This window comes from Sus scrofa, chromosome 5 (assembly GCF_000003025.6).
Source record: "Sus scrofa isolate TJ Tabasco breed Duroc chromosome 5, Sscrofa11.1, whole genome shotgun sequence".
NCBI classification, from domain to species: Eukaryota; Metazoa; Chordata; class Mammalia; order Artiodactyla; family Suidae; genus Sus; species Sus scrofa.
The window spans coordinates 93,030,443-93,049,317 of NC_010447.5; the positions used below are offsets into that span (position 1 = coordinate 93,030,443).

Here is an 18,875-nt window from a genome sequence, read left to right on the forward strand (position 1 = left end):
TTTCTAGCCCTTCCACTTCACTTAAATGGCATTAACCGTGATTTTTGTTAATTATTGATGTTTGGATTCAACATTTCCTTATAGGTGTTTCAAAATCTTGAGTGCTAATGGTGAGGCAAAAGTATTCAGACCAAGGGACCGAGATGATATTGTAAAAACTGTGATTGAACCGATGGCATCAGAAGGCCTGAGAACCATATGTCTTGCATTCAGAGATTTCCCAGCAGGAGAACCAGAACCAGAGTGGGATAATGAAAATGATATTGTCACCGGCCTTACATGCATTGCTGTTGTGGGGATTGAAGATCCTGTGAGACCTGAGGTGGTGAAACATTCTGTGTTCTGCATGTGCAGAAGGCACTAACTATAACCAGTTTTCTAGTAAAATGCCTAGTGTTTGTGATTTTATTGCTTTCCTGTGTGAATCCAAGATGAGTGACATAATAGTGCTTGTTATGCATGTGCTACCTTTGTATGGTTTGTAGTTAGATATCTTCTCTCTGAGATCCTACGTGTTTATAGCACTGCAACCTAACACAGTGCCTTCAACTGGGTAGGTTTTTCAACGGATATTTACATTAAATTATATAGTAAAAGCCATTAAGTTACTTGTTTTCATAGTTTCTCCAGCACTGTCACTAGAACTTTTCTGCAACCATGGAATTGTTTTATGGGTTCAGTTTAGTAACCAAACCTAAGACTGCTGAGTTCTTGAGGTGTGCCTAGTGTAACTGAAAAAGTGAATGAAAACAATTTTTTAAAATTTATGTTTAAATATCTCGCTATCATATTGGACAGTCTGCAGCTCTAGACTTTGCTTTTCTTTCAATCTTTTTTCCTTTTTAAGTTTATCGAGCAACTCCTGGTACCAGGCACTATACTAAGGTGGTAGAGACATAAAGATCTTTGAGGTCTGGTCCTGGCCTTGACGTCCCTATCCTGGGTGAGGATAAACAAGCACCTGATGATAACCAGGATGTTAGTACATAGATACATGGGCAGGGCTGTTACATGAGCACAGACCATGAGCCCCCAACCTAGTCTAAAGTGATGAATCTTTTTTTTTTTTTTGAGTTACTGTGTGCCAGATGTTATGTCAAGTGCTTCACATGTATTATTTAACATTCGTGTCTAAGTTAAAAGTATTATCACTCATTTGAAAAAGGAAAAAACAAAAACAAAAAAACGAGGTGTGCATAACACACTCTAGAGCTAGTGTGTTCAAACCCAGCTTTGTGTGAGACACTGGGCTGTGTTCGCCACTAGAGGGGTCAGTAAGTACGACTTCTTGGAGGTTAGTTACCTGATGTGAGACGTAAAGGATGAGGAGGTGTTTAGCTGGACCAAGAGGGAAAGGAGTAAGCACATGGTGAGCGAAGAAGCAACGTGAATAAAGCACAAAAGCAGAAGCTGCTTTTGTTCAGTGATCATCATCAACTGATGGATTCAACACTCACTGTGTGGTACCAGGCACTCTTCTAGGAAACTGGAAATACGGCGATAAATACAGTAATTATGACATTTATATTCCAGAGAAGTAAACAACAGAGAAACAAAATAAATGGTAGATGCATGGGCAGCACGCCAAGGGGAAATCCATTCTGTGAGGAGCAAGACTTGGTCCTGCCCTCGTAGACCTTATGTTCTGGTTGGCATGGGGGTGGGTTGAGGGAATCAGATATGACAACCGCAAGTGTGAAAAGGGCTATCAAGGGTATGCACAGGGTGGCAAAGTAAAGGTAACACAGAAAGGCTGCGTTAAGGATCTCTGAGCATATAACATTTGAGCTGCGATCTCATGGCTGAGAGTGAACCAGCCATGTAAATAGCTGCAGGAGGAGTGTTCCAGGCAAATGGAACAAAAAAATGCAGGAGCCTTAAGGTGAGAAAGTATTTAGCTGTTTCCGAGACGGAAAGGAGGCCAGTGTGGCTGTAAGTTGGACAAGAAAAGGCAGAGTATCTTTGGCTTTCCTAGGCAATAAGGGCTCTGAATTTTCTTCTGAAATTCAGTAGGAAGTAGTTGACGAAATTCCGTCTGGGAAGTGACGTGATTCATGTTGTTAAAATAGTATTTTGGGATAGTGTGTACAAAAAGAATTAGAAAGAGGAGTAGAAGCTGTAGGATTATTGCAGTGATCCCAGGGAAGAGATGACCATGGCTTCGAACTACAGTCGTGGCAGGGAAGATGGAAAGAAGGGTATAAATTTAAAAATAAATGGAGGTGGAACAACGGGATCGAATATATTGGGTTTGGATATACGCTTTTTGACATGGTTGAGGTAGCCGAAACATCCAAAATAGATGTCAAGTCGGCCGTTGAACCGGGGCGCTTGAAAGTGGTGTAGCGTGGAGAATGCACACGTGAAGCTGGAGGAGGTGTCTTGAGGAAAGTGTGTCGCTGCAGAAGCAAGCCGAGAACTGAGACACCGCCACAGTTAGATCTCCGCTGGAGGAGTGGAACTCGGTCTCCAGCTTGCATAACTGAATGGCTCGAGGATGGCATTCCCAGTGTAATGAGAGACTCAGAAGAAGCTGCCTATTTAGAGATCAAGATAAATTCAGTTTGGGTTCTGGAGTTTCAAATGCCTCTGAAACATTCAGGTGGATGTTTGCCAACCTTTGGTCCAAGGAGGACCATTCAGAGTTTTAGCCACTGATTTATGGCTTAAATCGTACCCAAGTATAATATTAAATCAGGATGTCTTCAGCTGTGTCCTTTGGAAAATGTATTGCTTTATTGTGTTTTTGGCATTAAGGTTGATGGACAGTTTTGTCTTTTTTTAAACATGTAAGTGGCAATTAATTTCTTCACTATCACAAAATCAGATGAGTACTTTCTACAAAAACAAGACAGTGCAGTAAGAGGTAGCTTTCCCGAGTGGGTATTCTGGATGGTACAGCTTTGGTGTAGAGAATCTTGATTAACTAGGTATCTAGTATAAATCCAGCTTTATCGCATATGCATAGATACTTGAACAGAATGCTTGGCTTCTCTTCAGGGCACCTGTAACGGTGGAAGTAGTTTGTGAATTTTAAGTAGAAGTGTTCGGTGGTTAGTGGACCATTAATACATTTAATTTACTTTCATAAATATTATTTGCCACATAGGTTTAACCAAGACCAGTTTCTCCCTCTTATTCATTATTTCCTGTTCCAGATGGTCTCAGGATACGTTCTGTCTCCACTGAAAATTTTGGGTATATTACATATTACATTTATACAGCAGACCAGTGTTTTCAAAATCGGATGCTAGTTTTTTTAAGCAATAAAGGGATGTATAATAGGAAAGCACAAATCCGTCTCGGGAGGCCACAAAAGCTCCCAGAGACGTTTCATGTACATTGTATTTACACTGAAAGTCACAAACAGCTTTTCTGCCAAAGTTAGCCTTCAGTCAAGTTATCTTTGGATGGGTGTGTGTGTGTGTGTGTGTGTGTGTGTTTAAAACATCAAGTATTGAGAGAATACATGGAAATCTGGGTTTCTGCTTTCTCTTGAAATTATAGACTATGTCAGCATTTCCATCACCACACAGATAAGGTTAGAGCTGAGTGTTCTTCCATTAGGAATTGCCTTGGGTTTGTCACTTTCAGTGTATCTGTGATCTGCATGGCCCTGTGGGTATTTGCATTTCAGTCTCTGTTCTTGTAGGATCTCTATGGATTTTCTGGTTAGAGAAGAGCAGAAAAGAATTTCCTGGGCAAAGGCAACTGCAAAAGCAGAGGCACAGAAATAAGGCATAGGTTATTCATCCATTAAGATGGGTATAGTAGAAAAAGTTTAGATAAACCTAGAAGACTTTTTTGTGAATCGTAAGCATGATACTGAAAACTTTTAACAGTAATTCCTAAATATTCAGTATTTCAAATTTCCTAAATTGTGTCACAAATGTTTATTCAATCGGGGTCTAAACAACACCCACATATTGAATTTATTGCCATGCCTCTCTCGTCTCCTTTAATCTAAAGGATCTATAGATTTCCTCCCTTTTTCATCCTTGCAGTTTATCTGTCAAAGAACAAATCATTTTTTTTTCCTTTAATTAGCAAGCAAACTATTGTTTCTTTGCAAATTATTTGTAAAAGGGCTTGTGTCCTGGAGAGTTTTCTACATTCTAGGTAGAATGCTGATTGGATTCCTTTTATTTCCTATGAACTGGTAGTTAAATGTAGAGTAGGGTTTTCAGATAAAATACAGGACACCCAATAAAATTTCAGTTTCACCTCAACAGTGAATTTTTTTTTAATGTAAGAGTACTCAATAGTGCAATATTTGATCATCTTGTATTTGTATTTTTTATTGAGATGTAGTTGATTTTCATTACTGTGTTAGCTTCAAGTGTATAGCAAAGCGATTTGGTTATATTTTTTTTTCTTTTTTTATTCTTTTCCATTATAGGTTATTACAAGATATTGCATATAGTTCCCTGTGCTATACAGTAAATCCTTGTTTATCTACTAGGAAGCTATTCTGAAGCGCAAGTGTGATACTCTGTTATACTGAGAACTTTGTGGTTTATAGTATAACAGTTGAGGAATCATCATGTATTTTTAAGAAAGTGTATTAGAAAAAGAACTCTATTGTCAGGTATATCAGATATTTTAAAGGGGAAATGAACATAAACACAGGGATGCCAATTTTAAAAAACTCTCGTAGTAGCTCAGGCAGAGGCAGTGGAGATGAGGCACAGGCAGGGTTTGAGGCGGCATCTGCAAGGCACGCTGCCCTTAGGAGGTAGGGTAAGGGAGACGGAAGAGGTCAGATAATCTTTAGGTTTCTTTTGAGTAGAAAACTTGGTTTCCCTTTTGGACACCCAAATTCTTGGTGTCTCCCTTTCTGTTGGAACTGGGAATCCAGCTATCACAGCGAGCTGGGAAAAGATGTAGATTTGAAAGTTATTAGCACGTAGATGGTAGTTGGAGGTGCCAGAGTAGGTAAGATAACCCTTAAGAGAAGAGAGTGCAGGGGGCAAAAAAGGTAAGCCAGCGGTAACCCCCCCCGGAGTACCAACAGTTTACTCTGGTCTGGTCTGGGCAGTAGACCCAGAAGGGTAGAAGGCCAACCAGGAAAGAATTGCCTGATGGTCGACTGGGGGCAGTCGCTTGCCAAGGCCTTTGGCAAAAAAGTAATGCCGGCCAGTTAAGTCCGATGAAAACTGAGACTGAAGCCTGAAGTAGGGTAGTGGCAGTGGAAGGGGAAAGAAGAGGTTATTGGGAGCCCTTCAAGAAATAGTGTCTGGCGATGACATACAGTTGTCATTTGTGCAGCTGCGAGGCAATGTATGTTTGCTCAGTGGGATTTCCCCCCGTTCGGCAGTACTAATTTTCTTTCCTAATGTGAATTGTGTCCGTGTAAACCAGGTGCCAGACGCAATAAAGAAATGTCAGAGGGCCGGAATTACTGTGCGGATGGTAACTGGCGATAATATTAACACCGCTCGGGCTATTGCCACCAAGTGTGGTATTTTACATCCTGGGGAAGATTTCCTGTGCCTGGAAGGTAAAGATTTCAACAGAAGAATACGAAATGAAAAAGGAGAGGTAAGGGGTTTTTTAGGTTGATGTATTTTTAGTCTATTCGGAATGTCCTTTGACAAATACATCAGGAGTATGCGCTCTGTGTCAGGCGTCACAAACCGATCAGGGTAGCCCTCAAGTGTAGTTGGTAAGAAGCGGCAACGGTAGTGTTTGAGGAAATAAAAGGCACAGGTGGTAAAGAACCGTGTCACAAAGAGAGCGAGCGCTTCTTTGTCTTCCACTCAGGGCGCCACAAGGACACGGTGTATAAGCACGTAACGGGAGATGAGGTGGAGAGGGTGATGTGGAAGGTATTTTAGGGGACCCGACCCCTGTACTTCTCATGCTAGAGCGTGTGCATTTTCATAGGCAGTGGGGAAGATTTTAAAAATTCGATCTTCCAATGACACATCTCCCAGTGGGTCTCAAACGTGAGTACGCATCAGAGTGACCTAGCATACGTCCTTAAACCCTGATTACCAGGCCCCTGGCCCGGAGTCTTTGCTCAGATAGGCCCAATTTACATCTCTGACAAGTTCCCCGGGGTTGCTGATCCTGCTGGTCTGTGAAGCATACTTTGAGAACCACTGATACATCTGCTGGATGGCTCATTTGGAATTAGGAAACTAGGTATGGGCACATTTTAACTCTGACAAAAATTTATAGATTGAGCAAGAGCGGATAGACAAGATTTGGCCAAAACTTCGAGTGCTTGCGAGATCCTCTCCTACTGACAAACATACACTGGTTAAAGGTGAGTAGATTTAACAGTTACTACACAATTTCTTAATACAGAGAGATGTTTTGCCTCCTAAAATAGTAGTACATACTGAATATTAGATTGAATCATGGGTATCATGTGTTCGAGTAAAATCTCAATACATTTCCTTGTGTTGCCCTAGGTGACCTAATGTTTATCTTCAGTTCTTGGAACATTCCTGATACACCAATTTCTGGAGTTGTTCCCTGCCCAACATATCAGTAGTTTACGTTTCTCTATATTTTTAACTCTGAGTCTCTAAACTGACGAGCCAGGATATTCTGTGGAGTCACCTTGTTAATCAAAGAGGTTGTTTCTACAGCACAGATATTTGTGTTTATTTCAGGTATAATTGACAGCACTGTCTCAGATCAACGCCAGGTTGTAGCTGTAACTGGTGATGGTACAAATGACGGCCCAGCATTAAAGAAAGCAGATGTTGGATTTGCAATGGTAGGAACTTCCCTAATTCAAGTATTCAGATGTAAAACACTACCTGGGTTTTCTGTTTGGTTGGTTGGTTGGTTTGTTACTAAATTGCTGTTAATTTTAAACACTGTCCCTCCACGTTAGCTTGAGGGATACTATATAGGCCTTAATTGGTTTATAAGTCTAATTAGTTTATATAATACCTTTATTTGATGTTGGAAGATGACTACTTTTGAACAGTTATCATAAGATAATACGTTTCTCTTGTTCTCTGTAGAATATATAAATGTCTGTCATTTCATCCTCTTAAATAGGAGACAGGCTTAGAACAGCTGTGTGTATTTAGATTAAGAGTATCACTAAGAACCTTCCACTCAACTGAAAATGTCTTAAGAGTAACTCTTAATAAGAATTATTTCGTATATAACAGATGTAATCTTTTTTGATCGGAAAAAAGTTTACTTCTCCCCAACCCAAGTTCTCAATTTATATTTGACTATTAAAAGCGCTGGGAAATGTCAGCATTTCATCATGACTTTCTTTATGCTATAGCCAGAGTACTGGTGAAGTGTTAACTGTGAAACAGATAACATGAAGTACCTGTGCTCCGTAATAGTTAATGATTGAGATTAGATTGTTACATCTTTGACTCCACTCCTTCCCGTTTCTCAGGGTCGGAATGAGTCTTTGTACCTTCAGTGCCAGAGAAAATTTAAGTATTAAGTTTAATTTGATTGATTTCATTTTTGGAAAATATAGGTCCGTCATCACAATTCTCAAATCCAAAAATCTGAAAACTGTATTTTTTTTCCCCTAAATTTGCAGCACACTCATTTAAGTGCAGAACATTCTGATGAGAGGACATTATTTGTCCCTCTTAATATGGGCATTCCTAGTCACTGTAGAGATACTAATGTGTTTGTATGAGATGCTCACCCTATCTGGGAGAACTTGTGATAGAAGATACGTGTCTCATTAGCTTTTTTTTTTCCCCCTGTTTTTGGCCACCCTGCAGCATACGGAGTTCCTGGGCCAGGGATCAGATCCAAGCTGCAGTCGAGACCTAAGCCATAGCTGCAGCAGTGTCGGATCCTTTGTCTACTGTGCTGGGCCAGGCAGGGATCAAACCTGTGTCCCCGCACTCCCGAGACACTGACGATCCCATTGCACCACAGCGGGACCTCTGTGCCTCATTATCTTTCTAAAATACGAGAGACTTTGAATTCTGAAACACAGTCTGGCCCCAGATGTTTCAGATAAGAGAATATTTAGGTGTACCAGTGTTTAGTTGCATAATGTGTCCCCTTGGTATTTTGTTGCTTAAAAGGGGGGTTAGCAAAAGCACCACCACAGTGGCAGCCTTTCAACAGGAGTGGGGAGACGGAAGAAGGAACCAATATGAGGTACTTTACCCTCAACCAATAGCCTGAACCCAAAGGTTCCCCCCCTTCCCTGTCCCAGACTTGCTGTGGTGCAGCAAGCAGCGCATGGGTGTCAGCTTCTGAGGAGGTGCCCAAGTAGACTAAGTAAGCGATAAGGAATACTTAAGACAGTTCCTTCGGCTGTAAGCAAAATGGGATCGTGCACTTTAGAAACACAGGATCGCTCCTTGCTGCTTTTGAGCATTTAACAAGATTGTTACTATTGCTTTTATCTGGACAGCTAACCCAAAGGCATTTAAATACAATGCATTTAAAAAGAAACACTACCTCAGAGGGGGCAGTTCAGTAAAAAATAAATAAATAAATAAATAAAAATAAAAAGAAACACTTTCTTCCTAAAAGTTAAATGTTTAAGGCAGATGCTAAGGGCATTAAATAAATGCAGGCAAATATAGAAATGCAAACAAAAACAGAGTATAGCAACAGCTCTGTTTGATTTTTAGGCCCCATTTTACCACTTTTTTTTTTTAAAGTAGCACATGAAAAAAAAGTCTAAGTTTATCTTAAATATATGGAGAAAGAATAACAGCTAAGTGGCTTAGACTTGAAAGCACTCTTGCTCAAGCATGGATTTGCTTTGTGTATTTGTTCAGTTATTCAATTTCATATTTTAAAGCTGAACAACAAAATTATTTGTCTTGGGCTTTTATTAGATACCCACAAGAAATTGCTATTGATTAGTTCTTTCTAAGCCTACCTTTTATTTTTCAGGCAGAAATAGCATTTTAAAGTGCTATCTCTTTCTCTCTCTCTCTCTTTCTCTCTCTCTCTCCCCCCTCCCCCTCTCTCTCCCCCTCTCCCTTTCTCTCTCCGCCCCGCCCCATATATATAAAACACACCAAAAAAACACACTTATCTGTATATTTATCACGTTAACATTAAAATAAAATTTATAGTAGTAAAATAAAGGGGCTCTAATGTGAGTACATTATTAGCTTGCAGAGAAGCTTGGCATTTTCCCATTTAAATAGCCTCTCTTAGAATTCCTAGAATTTTTAGATAGCAATACTCCATGCTGTGTGTAAATATGATTACATTATTTTTAAAATTATATTGCATTATTCTTATCCGTTAACAACACATGTGCAGATATTTCTGTCATCAAAGACTGAATGCCCTGATGTATTTCTCTAACCAGAGGTACATCTGCAGTAGTAAAAATCTTTCCTAGTATGATTAAAATACCTTAATTTAAAGTCTTTTTAGACTTTGGATTAATAATAATTTGTTTCTTCAAACATGAAGAAGCTGTTTCTCAGTATGGTTCAGAGGCACTAGAGGTGAGTTGTTGCTGCCTCGTGAAGGCTCGGCCTGCAGGGAGGGAAATCATCAAAGCACAGGGGCAGCCGCCCACGGCTTGGGGAGCACGGGGAGTGCCTCCAGGAAGAAGCCCTTGACTCTGCCTCCAAGACCGGGAGAGGTGTTCTGAAAAGGGTGCCGTTCGCGCCAAGGGAAGGAAAAGAACAGGGAGAAAGGTACTGCCTGGAGACCCTAGAGATGGCACATAGTTTAGTTAGCTTCACTAGAAAAGCTGTGACGGTGGTGGCGAGTACTGCGTGTGACGGCCTTTAAATACGATGAGGAGGACTTTGTTCTGTCATCCTTAGATCAGCACCTTCCTGATGTGGGAGAACAAATTTGGAAACTCACAGTGCACATGAGCGTACAGCTCTGAGAAACTCACAAAAAAGCTATTTAGGAGTTCCCGTCGCGGCTCAGCGAAACGGAGCTGACCACCATCCTTGAGGACACAGGTCCCATCCCTGGGCTCAGGCAGTGGGTTAAGGATCCGGCGTTGCTGTGAGCTGTGGTGTGGGTCGCAGACGCGGCTCAGATCTCGCCTTGCTGTGGCTGTGGCGCCGGCCAGGGGCTACAGCTCTGTTTCGACCCCTAGCCTGGGAACCTCCGTGTGCCACAGGTGCAGCCCTAAGGAGACAAAAAAAAAAAGCTATTTAACTTCTTTTGATGGAAAATTTCCCAAACTTGTTTAACTATGCACCAAGTTTTTATTTGAATACCAATTAACATCTTAAAGTAACTTTTTAAATTTTGAAAGATTTTGAACAGAGAGTGATGATGTTTGCATTTGCAAAAGACACAGGATGATGAGAGGCTGGGAAAGCTTTAAATATGTTACACATTAAAAGTAGAACATTCGGACTAGGAGCTGGAGACTAAAATTTTAAATTAGGATTGCTCCTGTATTGACGACTTTGAGAAAAGCTTGATTTGGACTTTGCTTTTGTGTTTATCAGAACAATATTGCATAGCATTTAAAAAGTTGACATTTAGGCGTTCTCGTTGCGGCGCAGTGGTAAAGGAATCCAACTAGGAACCATGAGGTTGCCAGTTCAATCCCTGGCCTCACTCGGTGGATTAAGGATCAGGTGTTGCCATGAGCTGTGGGGTAGGTCGCAGACACGGCTCGGATCCCGCATTGCTGTGGCTGTGGCTGTGGTGTAGGCCGGCGGCTACAGCTCTGTTTCGACCCCTAACCTGGGAACCTCCATATGCCGCAGCTGCGGGCAGCCCTAGCAAAGACTAAAAGACAAAAAAATTAACGTTTAAAAAAAATTTTAAGTCAACAGTCCTTGTAAGACTTCATAACTTAAGTCCCTGACCACGCATCATTTCTTCCAACTCCTTTTTTGACGAAAAGAACTATTTTAGCCGTTTGTTTTCCTTAGCTGTTTGCCTCTTTGTATCTAAATGACAGGGTTTATTTTAATATAAGCCTTTGTTAATGACTTTTCAGTAAGGAAGATAAGGATTTAGCAGCTGCACAAGCGCACGTGCACACACTCACACCCCTGATGCATTCGTGCGTACTCCCCGCCCTGTCATTCTTCCGTCAGCGTTAGAGACGAGTCCGCACACCGTCCGTGGAATTGCCAGCACTGTTCAAGCTGAGCCACGCGGTCTGTTATAATTATTTTCACTTCCTTGCACAGCTTCTTGTGTTCCTATAACTTCTTTTTTAATTCACTCTTTTTAATCTTTAGGGGAGCTCTCTGTGTGTTTATTTTCTCAGTTTTTTTAAGTATCTAACACTAACTCATCACCAGATCCTCTGTCATCGTGGCAGAGACGTGGGGCACTGCCAGCAGTTTCGCCTCCGTGGCTGCAGACCTCTCCCCCGTCCCCCACGTGCTTCACCTGGCCCGCTTGCTAGGCCTGCTACACGCTGTCTCTTCTCTCCCTGTGCCTAAGGAGTTCCGTCAGCTCTCTCTTGTGTTGGGTTTTGAATTTCCGGCGTTTGATGTCATCCTTGTTTTTGGAGTACCCTCTCACGCAGCAAAGCCGTCTCCTAGATTCCTGAGAAGGGTTCGTGAGAGGTAATTTTTTCACGTCTTTTTGACTGCAATCTCTGTTCTCGCCTCAGAGAATCTTCTTTGATTCTGAGTCTGACTTGGTATAAAAATCTAGGTTGAAAATAATTTTCACTCCGAATTTTGAATTTGTGCCTCCATTAGTATTACACATCATCTTGAATTTTGAGCCTCTTTTTCTTTCCTTTTTCCCCCTTTCCTGGGGTGTATAAGTCTTTCCTGTGTTCTCAGTTCTCTGAAATGTCATGGTGCTTTGTCTTAGGGCAACTTTTTATGTGAAAATTCATTTTCTTCAATTTTGTGCAAGTTCTTATACTCGTTTTATTTCTTCTCCTGTTTCTTCTTTGTGGAACAGTCCCCCCGCCTTTCGGACCTGCCTTACTGTTTCATCTCTTTGCTTCCTGTTTATGATACCTTTATCATCTTTCAGGAATATTTCCTCAACTTCTGTTGTTTTTTTCACTTCTGTGATAATATATTTAATTTCGAAGAGTTTAGGATCTCTGGGTTTGCTTCTTGTTTTAATGTCTCATTCTTGTGTCATGGCTGTACTTCTTGCCTTTCTAAGGATTTGGCTTTCTGAAAAATAAGCTTTTGTCTCTTTGTCCAGGTCCCCGTTCACCTTTTGATTTAGCCTCTGTCTTTCAGGTTAGTGCTTTCCTCAGATGTCAGGGGATCCTTGGCTGCCTCTGCTCATTCACTGATAGAAAGCCGAAAAGCTGGGATGCCTCAGGCCTCCAGATGGAATTGGTCAACCGGAAGCTTCTTGGTAAAGTGGTCTGGCTTGGCCATTCCGCTTCCTTAGGGTACCTTGAATTTTCAGCATTTTTAGGTCTCTTCTCCTATGATGCTCAGATTTTCAGGAAAGAATTTTCAAATCTGCGGAACAGAGGGCAATCCTGGGAAGACATAGGTATAATATATAGCTATAAGCTTCAGAGGGTGTTCTGGGAAACAAGTAAAGAAAGAAGCCTGGTGGTCTCTACATTCACTGAACAGAGTTACTCGTCACTCTCCCCCTCCTTTTTCAGTACAGCACCCCTGTACTCAACAGCACTAGGTATCCTTCAGGCTAAACGGTCTCTGTTGCACCCTTGTCTATTAAATTAGAGTCATGCGCCAGCTCAGCGAGGGGCACACCGCCTAGGTGCGTGGACTTGGGGAGAGGCTTGAAGGCTCTGCTGCCTTTTCTTTTAATGTTGTTACTAACATATAACACACATGCAGAAAAGCATCTGTGTCGTAAGTACACACTGAGTGGGTTATGACAAGATAACCGACCTGTGTTATGCAAGGCCAGAAATAAAATAGGATGTATTTTGCACTCACATACTCCCTTCTCATTCCTGCTCTGTTTCTCTGCAGAGATAACCAGTATTCTAAAGATAACTTGTTTGCTTTTGAACTTTGTACATAAGAATCATGTATATCATTTTACGTTCATCTTCCTTAATGCATCATTCTCCTTCTAAGAGTCATCCGTCTTGTACATGTAGCTGTGGTTCCCTCATTTTTACTAATCCTTCTCATTCCACTGTTGAGGGACGTTGTTGTGCTCAAGTTGGACTTCTCAGCACTTCTTCAGTGTCTTTGATGGACTTTCAAGAATTCCTACTGTTTTCATTCATGCTGTCACCCTACCTCCAGGGCTGCCTGGTGCTGCCAAGTCCTGAGCCTTATATCAGAGGATCCTATTGTGCAAAAAAGGCTACGTCTCTGCTCTCCCTACTGTTGGTTTAGGCTTCAGCTTTCTGAGTCTACTGAGTTGTTTACTATGTGGTTATTTGCTTTCCAGCCTCTTAAGTGTTTTTGTAGTATCTCTTTCCCCCATTAACTTTGTGTCTTTGTGAGTTTTTATTTTTTAATAAAAAAAAAAAATACCTTTTAGTGTGACTTTTGGAGGGAACTTGGTTAATGCCTGTGTCCATTTCTCTTTTTTAACCTAATTTAAACTTTATTTTCAGTGCCTCTTCTTTAGGTTCAGTTTCTGCTGAGATAGAATGTTTTCCCAGGAGGTGGTATCTTAGAATAACTGTATTCTGTGATACCCTTTTCCAGTAAACTTAAGTCAGTCATTCTTAAATATGATGATAAAGTTTTGTTTACAGAATGTATGTGATCCTTTCACATGTGTTTTAAACATTTAGTCTAAGTCACAGAAGTTTTTTCCAATAGGGTATCGCTGGAACTGACGTAGCTAAAGAAGCATCAGATATCATCCTCACAGATGACAACTTTACGAGCATTGTTAAAGCAGTTATGTGGGGACGAAATGTCTACGACAGCATCTCCAAATTTCTTCAGTTCCAGCTCACTGTCAATGTAGTAGCAGTGATTGTTGCTTTCACGGGCGCCTGTATTACTCAAGTAAGTCAACAGTTTGTTCATTAAAATGTGTATAACCTGCCTTGTTAAAGCACTGAACTCCTTAAGTGAGGCAAAGCGTAGTATTTTAGGTTGCTGTGAAAAATGTACTCCTGTTCTGTTCTCTGAGTTTTTAAGTACAAGTGGTTTCCTGAGGATCACTGAGTCCCTAAATAGTCGTGACCGTTCATTGAGAGCCCTGTCTTTTCTAGGATTCCCCGCTGAAGGCGGTGCAGATGCTGTGGGTGAACCTCATCATGGACACACTCGCTTCCCTGGCTCTGGCCACCGAGCCCCCCACTGAGTCCCTCTTGCTTCGGAAACCTTACGGTAGAAATAAGCCTCTCATCTCACGCACGATGATGAAGAATATTTTGGGTCATGCATTCTATCAGCTGGTGGTAGTCTTTACACTCTTGTTTGCTGGTAAGAATTCAATGCCTGCTAAAGCTTCAGTTCATTTCTTCTCCAAGCCAGTATCCCAGATGTTTTAATGTCACACGTTTTTCAAGGACAGAAGTTGTTTTCTTTCTGATGCTCCATTTATCTGTAATTTTTCCTCTCTATCACCTTGAGAGGCTCTGTGATAGATGGTAGAGGGAAGTAAAAGGAGTCCAAATTTCTGGTCCTGGCTCCACTGCTACCTTAGATGTGAGATCTTGAACATGTCACCCCAGTTTGGGGGTCTCCTGTTTCCTCCTGTATAAAAGAGGAGGGTTGTCCTAGAGAATCCCAGGTCTCTTCCACCTCTTTCTCTGTGGCTTATGGGAGAGCCGAGAAAGGTCTGGCTAGGTTTTGTTATTGCCTACTTCCTTGAAATGTTATGGTATTTTGTATGATAATTACAAAACAGTGATTTTTCATTCTTTCAGGAGAAAAGTTTTTTGATATTGATAGTGGAAGAAATGCTCCTTTGCACGCTCCTCCGTCAGAACATTACACTATTGTTTTTAACACCTTTGTACTGATGCAACTTTTCAACGAAATAAATGCACGGAAAATTCACGGTGAAAGAAATGTATTTGAAGGAATCTTTAATAATGCCATCTTCTGCACAATTGTTTTAGGCACTTTTGTGGTACAGGTGGGTAATTGTAAAAGATAGTTTCAAATTTGGTTATTATGCGGCGTTCTTAAGTAAACTATAGGTGGCTTGTTCCAGAAATTAGCTGACTACAATGTGTGGGACTTCCGTGTATTGCCTTGATGACATCAAAAAGAGTTTCAGATACCATGACTCACGTGAAAATTTGCCCTGTCCTAAAATTCTACGTGTGAATGAGCATACTAAGCTAATGCCACTGTAACTGCACTACCAGTTCTATGTGGTATTTCATAGTCACTCTGATTCTGAGTATTCATTCTGTATTGTTATTATGAAAACCGTTATAATGTTTTTACGTTATTTTAGGCCAGTCTTACAGTTAACCACTTTTTAATCTAGCCAGAGTGACCATTTAATTGCTCCTAACAGTTAATAACATTGTAGTTCTACAGTTGAGTTCATTATTAAATAATAAATGGTTTGGGAATGAATATTTTAAAATCCATGTGATTCTGAATGACTGCATCCTGAGTTGGAATGTGCCACTTTTCCATTTTGTAATATTGTCAAAACAAGACAGAAAAGGAAGTGGAGAATTGAGTGTGAGGAATGAAGATGAAACAGGAAGGATTTAATTTTCCCATTTTTATAAAAGTCATTCTAAGGACAAAACTAAACATCACTTTACATATGGTCATTTTTACATAACTATATATTATACCTATGTTTTTATATCCTCTTGGATTCTGTGGTACTCTTCTATGCAAATGATTGTTAATAGCAGAATCTGGAATCACAACGAGTAAGTAAATGATGCATGATCCACACCAGTAAATCAATAAACACAGTAAGATTTCAAATTTAAGAGTGAGCTTTTCAACCATAGACTCAGACAGTGATAGGGCTTATTTCAGAATGAAGAGCTAAGAATTTTGATGAGTTTATTCAGTCTATACCTTGTGCACTGTGGATAGCAAAACCCAAAACCCCAGACTTAATTATTTCTGTGCAGACTGTTTCTGTTTTTGCTTTCAGTTTCTGTAAACTGTGGGGGAAATTTTGCTTACTTGTTATGTAGTTTCTGGAAGTATTTTATGTTGATTTTGTAAAAATCACTGTTGATGGTATGCTAAAATTTTAGCTTTTACTTACTGTTAGAATTAGGTTTATTTTATCTGTTTTTAAATATATAGGTCTGCAAAAATGTAATTGCCTATCTCTATCAAGCAAATCTGATAAAACTTAGTTCCTAACATAGGTTGATATCCCCAAAACAGTTGATGTGAGGTGTCATTTTTCAATGCTTCATACGTATTCCCACGCTACTCAGAGTGTGGTCTGTGAATCAGCCACTGATCTGTTTATTGCAAGTCCACAGTGAGATAAGGAGCATGGGCCAGAATGTAAGTCAACAACTTCACTAAATAAATTTATTCTTGATTATTTCTCCAGATAATAATTGTGCAGTTTGGTGGAAAACCTTTCAGTTGTTCAGAACTTTCAATAGAACAGTGGCTATGGTCAATATTCCTAGGAATGGGAACGTTACTCTGGGGCCAGGTAAAAAAAAATAAACAAAACCTCATCATTTTTTGTTTAAACCTAAAGTGATTTTTTTTTTTTTAATTTTTAGTGTGTGTACATTTAATCAGTTCTATAACATGATTCTAGGTAGTTTTCATTCCGGGTCGAGAAAGGGCATTCAGAGTTGTTTTTTAATATAAAATTTGTTCTCATTTGTCACTTGCTGTTTATTATAATTATGCTTATACAATGTAATTTCTTACCTGGTTTTTTAACTTGTTATTTAGAACAAGATTTACAGCTGTTATTAAGTTGATGCACTTACAACTGTATCTTTTGCTCTATTACCTACTTTCGCAGTTTCAAAATTAATGTTTTAATAAAAATATTGTATATGTTACTTTTTATCATTTTCTTAGATAATTTAATAAAAATGTAGCATAGGAAAAATCCTGAGTTTCACTTGATGCGAAAAATGTTTCCATAAATATCTGGAAACATTGGCCACAGAATGACATTTTAGATTATTTGGATCAGATGGTTTTAACAGTATATATATTAAATACAGTGCCTGAAAAATGAGATAGCCTTCATCTTCACTATAGGTAGCTAACTTGCAGATGCATTTCGTTTTTAAAAAGATAAGTGGTAATGGTTTGTGTGTTGTTCATTTTAAGTCCATTGCCATCACTGTAAATCTGATAATCTGTACTAACTTAAGTTACCGTAGGCTGTTGGTGTGTAACTAGTGTGAACTAATTTACTGTCATTTTGTAAGTCAGTGTAACAGAACATCCAGATTTTACTTAACCTTAACTCAGTCTTTTTGCGCCTTTTATCTCATTCACCTTTTCCTAATTGTGTTTCTAGGTTCTGAGGTTTCTCGTCTTACTTGTAAAAACCTCTTTAATTGACTTCTTTTAAGTTGGATCCATACCGGATCCCCCCCCCTTTTTTTTTTTTTTTTTTTTTTTTTGATGACTGTTCTAGTTACTTTCTAATGTTCCCTCACAGGCAAAACCAAACCCCACAACCTCCCTCAAAATCTAGCTAAATTCAGGAAGAGGAAATTCAGTATAGCGTGCATGCCCAGCAGGCATCAGTTCCTGTCCTCGGTTGACGCTGCCTGTTGACTTTAGGTGGACGGAGGTAGAAAGCACTGATGCTGTTAGTCAGGAGACTTAGGGTCTTAGTCACTCCATGAACGAGTCATTTCCTGTGTCTGTGATCCTGTTTCATCTCTAAAATGAGGTGATTGGACTAGAAGTTCTTTGAGCATTTCTGATTCTGCCTGCATGCCTGATTCCCAACTTGCTTGATGAATGGCCACGTTCCTTAAGGAATGGCTGTTAACACTTAGAAGTTAATACATATTGCTGTTTTTGTATCTTGTATGTCTTCTGGGGAATCTTGTTTGGTGTTATTTTCAGTCAGTGTTAATCCAGTATTACATAGTTGCATTTTATGAAAATATACATGTAATAAGCCAAAGTTTTTTCAGTTCAACCTTGAAGATTTTTTACATTTGGGTGTTTTTTCTCATTGAATCCTTAAAGCACTAATGAAATGTCAAGTTATGTTGCATCCTCTACAACCACCTGCTATTTTTTTAATTTTATTTAAAATAAATTAATTCACATGAATTTAAGTAAATATAATCTAATTCACATGAATTTAAGTAAATATGTACGTATTAAAGCATGGCTGTATAATGTACTGTCTTGACTGTCCTAAATAAAATGTCAAAACGTAATCAGGTTATTTCCATTCAGGAACAATTTTCACCCTCCAAACAAATTGTTTATGTAGCTAAGAGGAGTAATATTTTTTGTTTTGAGAAAGACAGCCTCTGATGGACAGGATCTCATTGCTTCATTGGTAAAGATAGTTGGCTATGCTTGCCCCTTTTCATACCTTTTCTGTGTTAAAGGCGATCGGTTTAATTGTATTATGATACGATTTGTTTCTAAGTTCTTTCCCCTGTGTTGTAGCTTATTTCAACAATTCCAACTAGCCGTTTAAAATTTCTAAAAGAAGCTGGTCATGGAACACAGAAGGAAGAGATTCCTGAGGAGGAGTTAGCAGAGGATGTGGAAGAGATTGATCACGCTGAACGGGAGTTGCGGCGTGGCCAGATCTTGTGGTTTAGAGGTCTGAACAGAATCCAGACGCAGGTATGGGCCTGGTGGAGAGGTAGGAGAGACGATGGGCACAGGAGCCAAGGGCTTTTGGACCCGGGAGGAGGTTTGAATGTGCTCCTTCACTTCCTTCTAGCCTCCCCAACCCACAAAACTTACTCTTTTGGAAAAAATAGTACTGCTTTCTGGAATGAATGAAAGTTCATGAAACTGACCATGAAAGAATGCGTTGATATTCCCCTGAGCTCCTTTTCTCCTAGCTGTTTTCTCCCCTGCATCTCCAAATGCTACTCTTGCCTATTTATCTGCTCTGTAAAAAGTGCCTTT

The 18,875-nt window shown here is 39.9% G+C and overlaps 1 protein-coding gene across 9 annotated transcripts in view; it reads left to right on the forward strand.

Annotated features, from left to right (window-relative positions):
• The window catches only part of ATP2B1 (ATPase plasma membrane Ca2+ transporting 1), a 125,719-nt gene that overhangs the window by 94,755 nt on the left and 12,089 nt on the right, over positions 1 to 18,875 (forward strand). For 8 of the 9 annotated variants that reach the window (XM_021091178.1, XM_021091176.1, XM_021091175.1 and 5 more), the window contains 9 exon segments: positions 85 to 322; positions 5,362 to 5,541; positions 6,184 to 6,271; positions 6,624 to 6,730; positions 13,653 to 13,844; positions 14,054 to 14,267; positions 14,714 to 14,925; positions 16,339 to 16,446; positions 18,402 to 18,584. In XM_021091178.1, the coding sequence (XP_020946837.1) occupies positions 85 to 322; positions 5,362 to 5,541; positions 6,184 to 6,271; positions 6,624 to 6,730; positions 13,653 to 13,844; positions 14,054 to 14,267; positions 14,714 to 14,925; positions 16,339 to 16,446; positions 18,402 to 18,584 (1,522 nt within the window). 9 annotated transcript variants of the gene reach the window in all.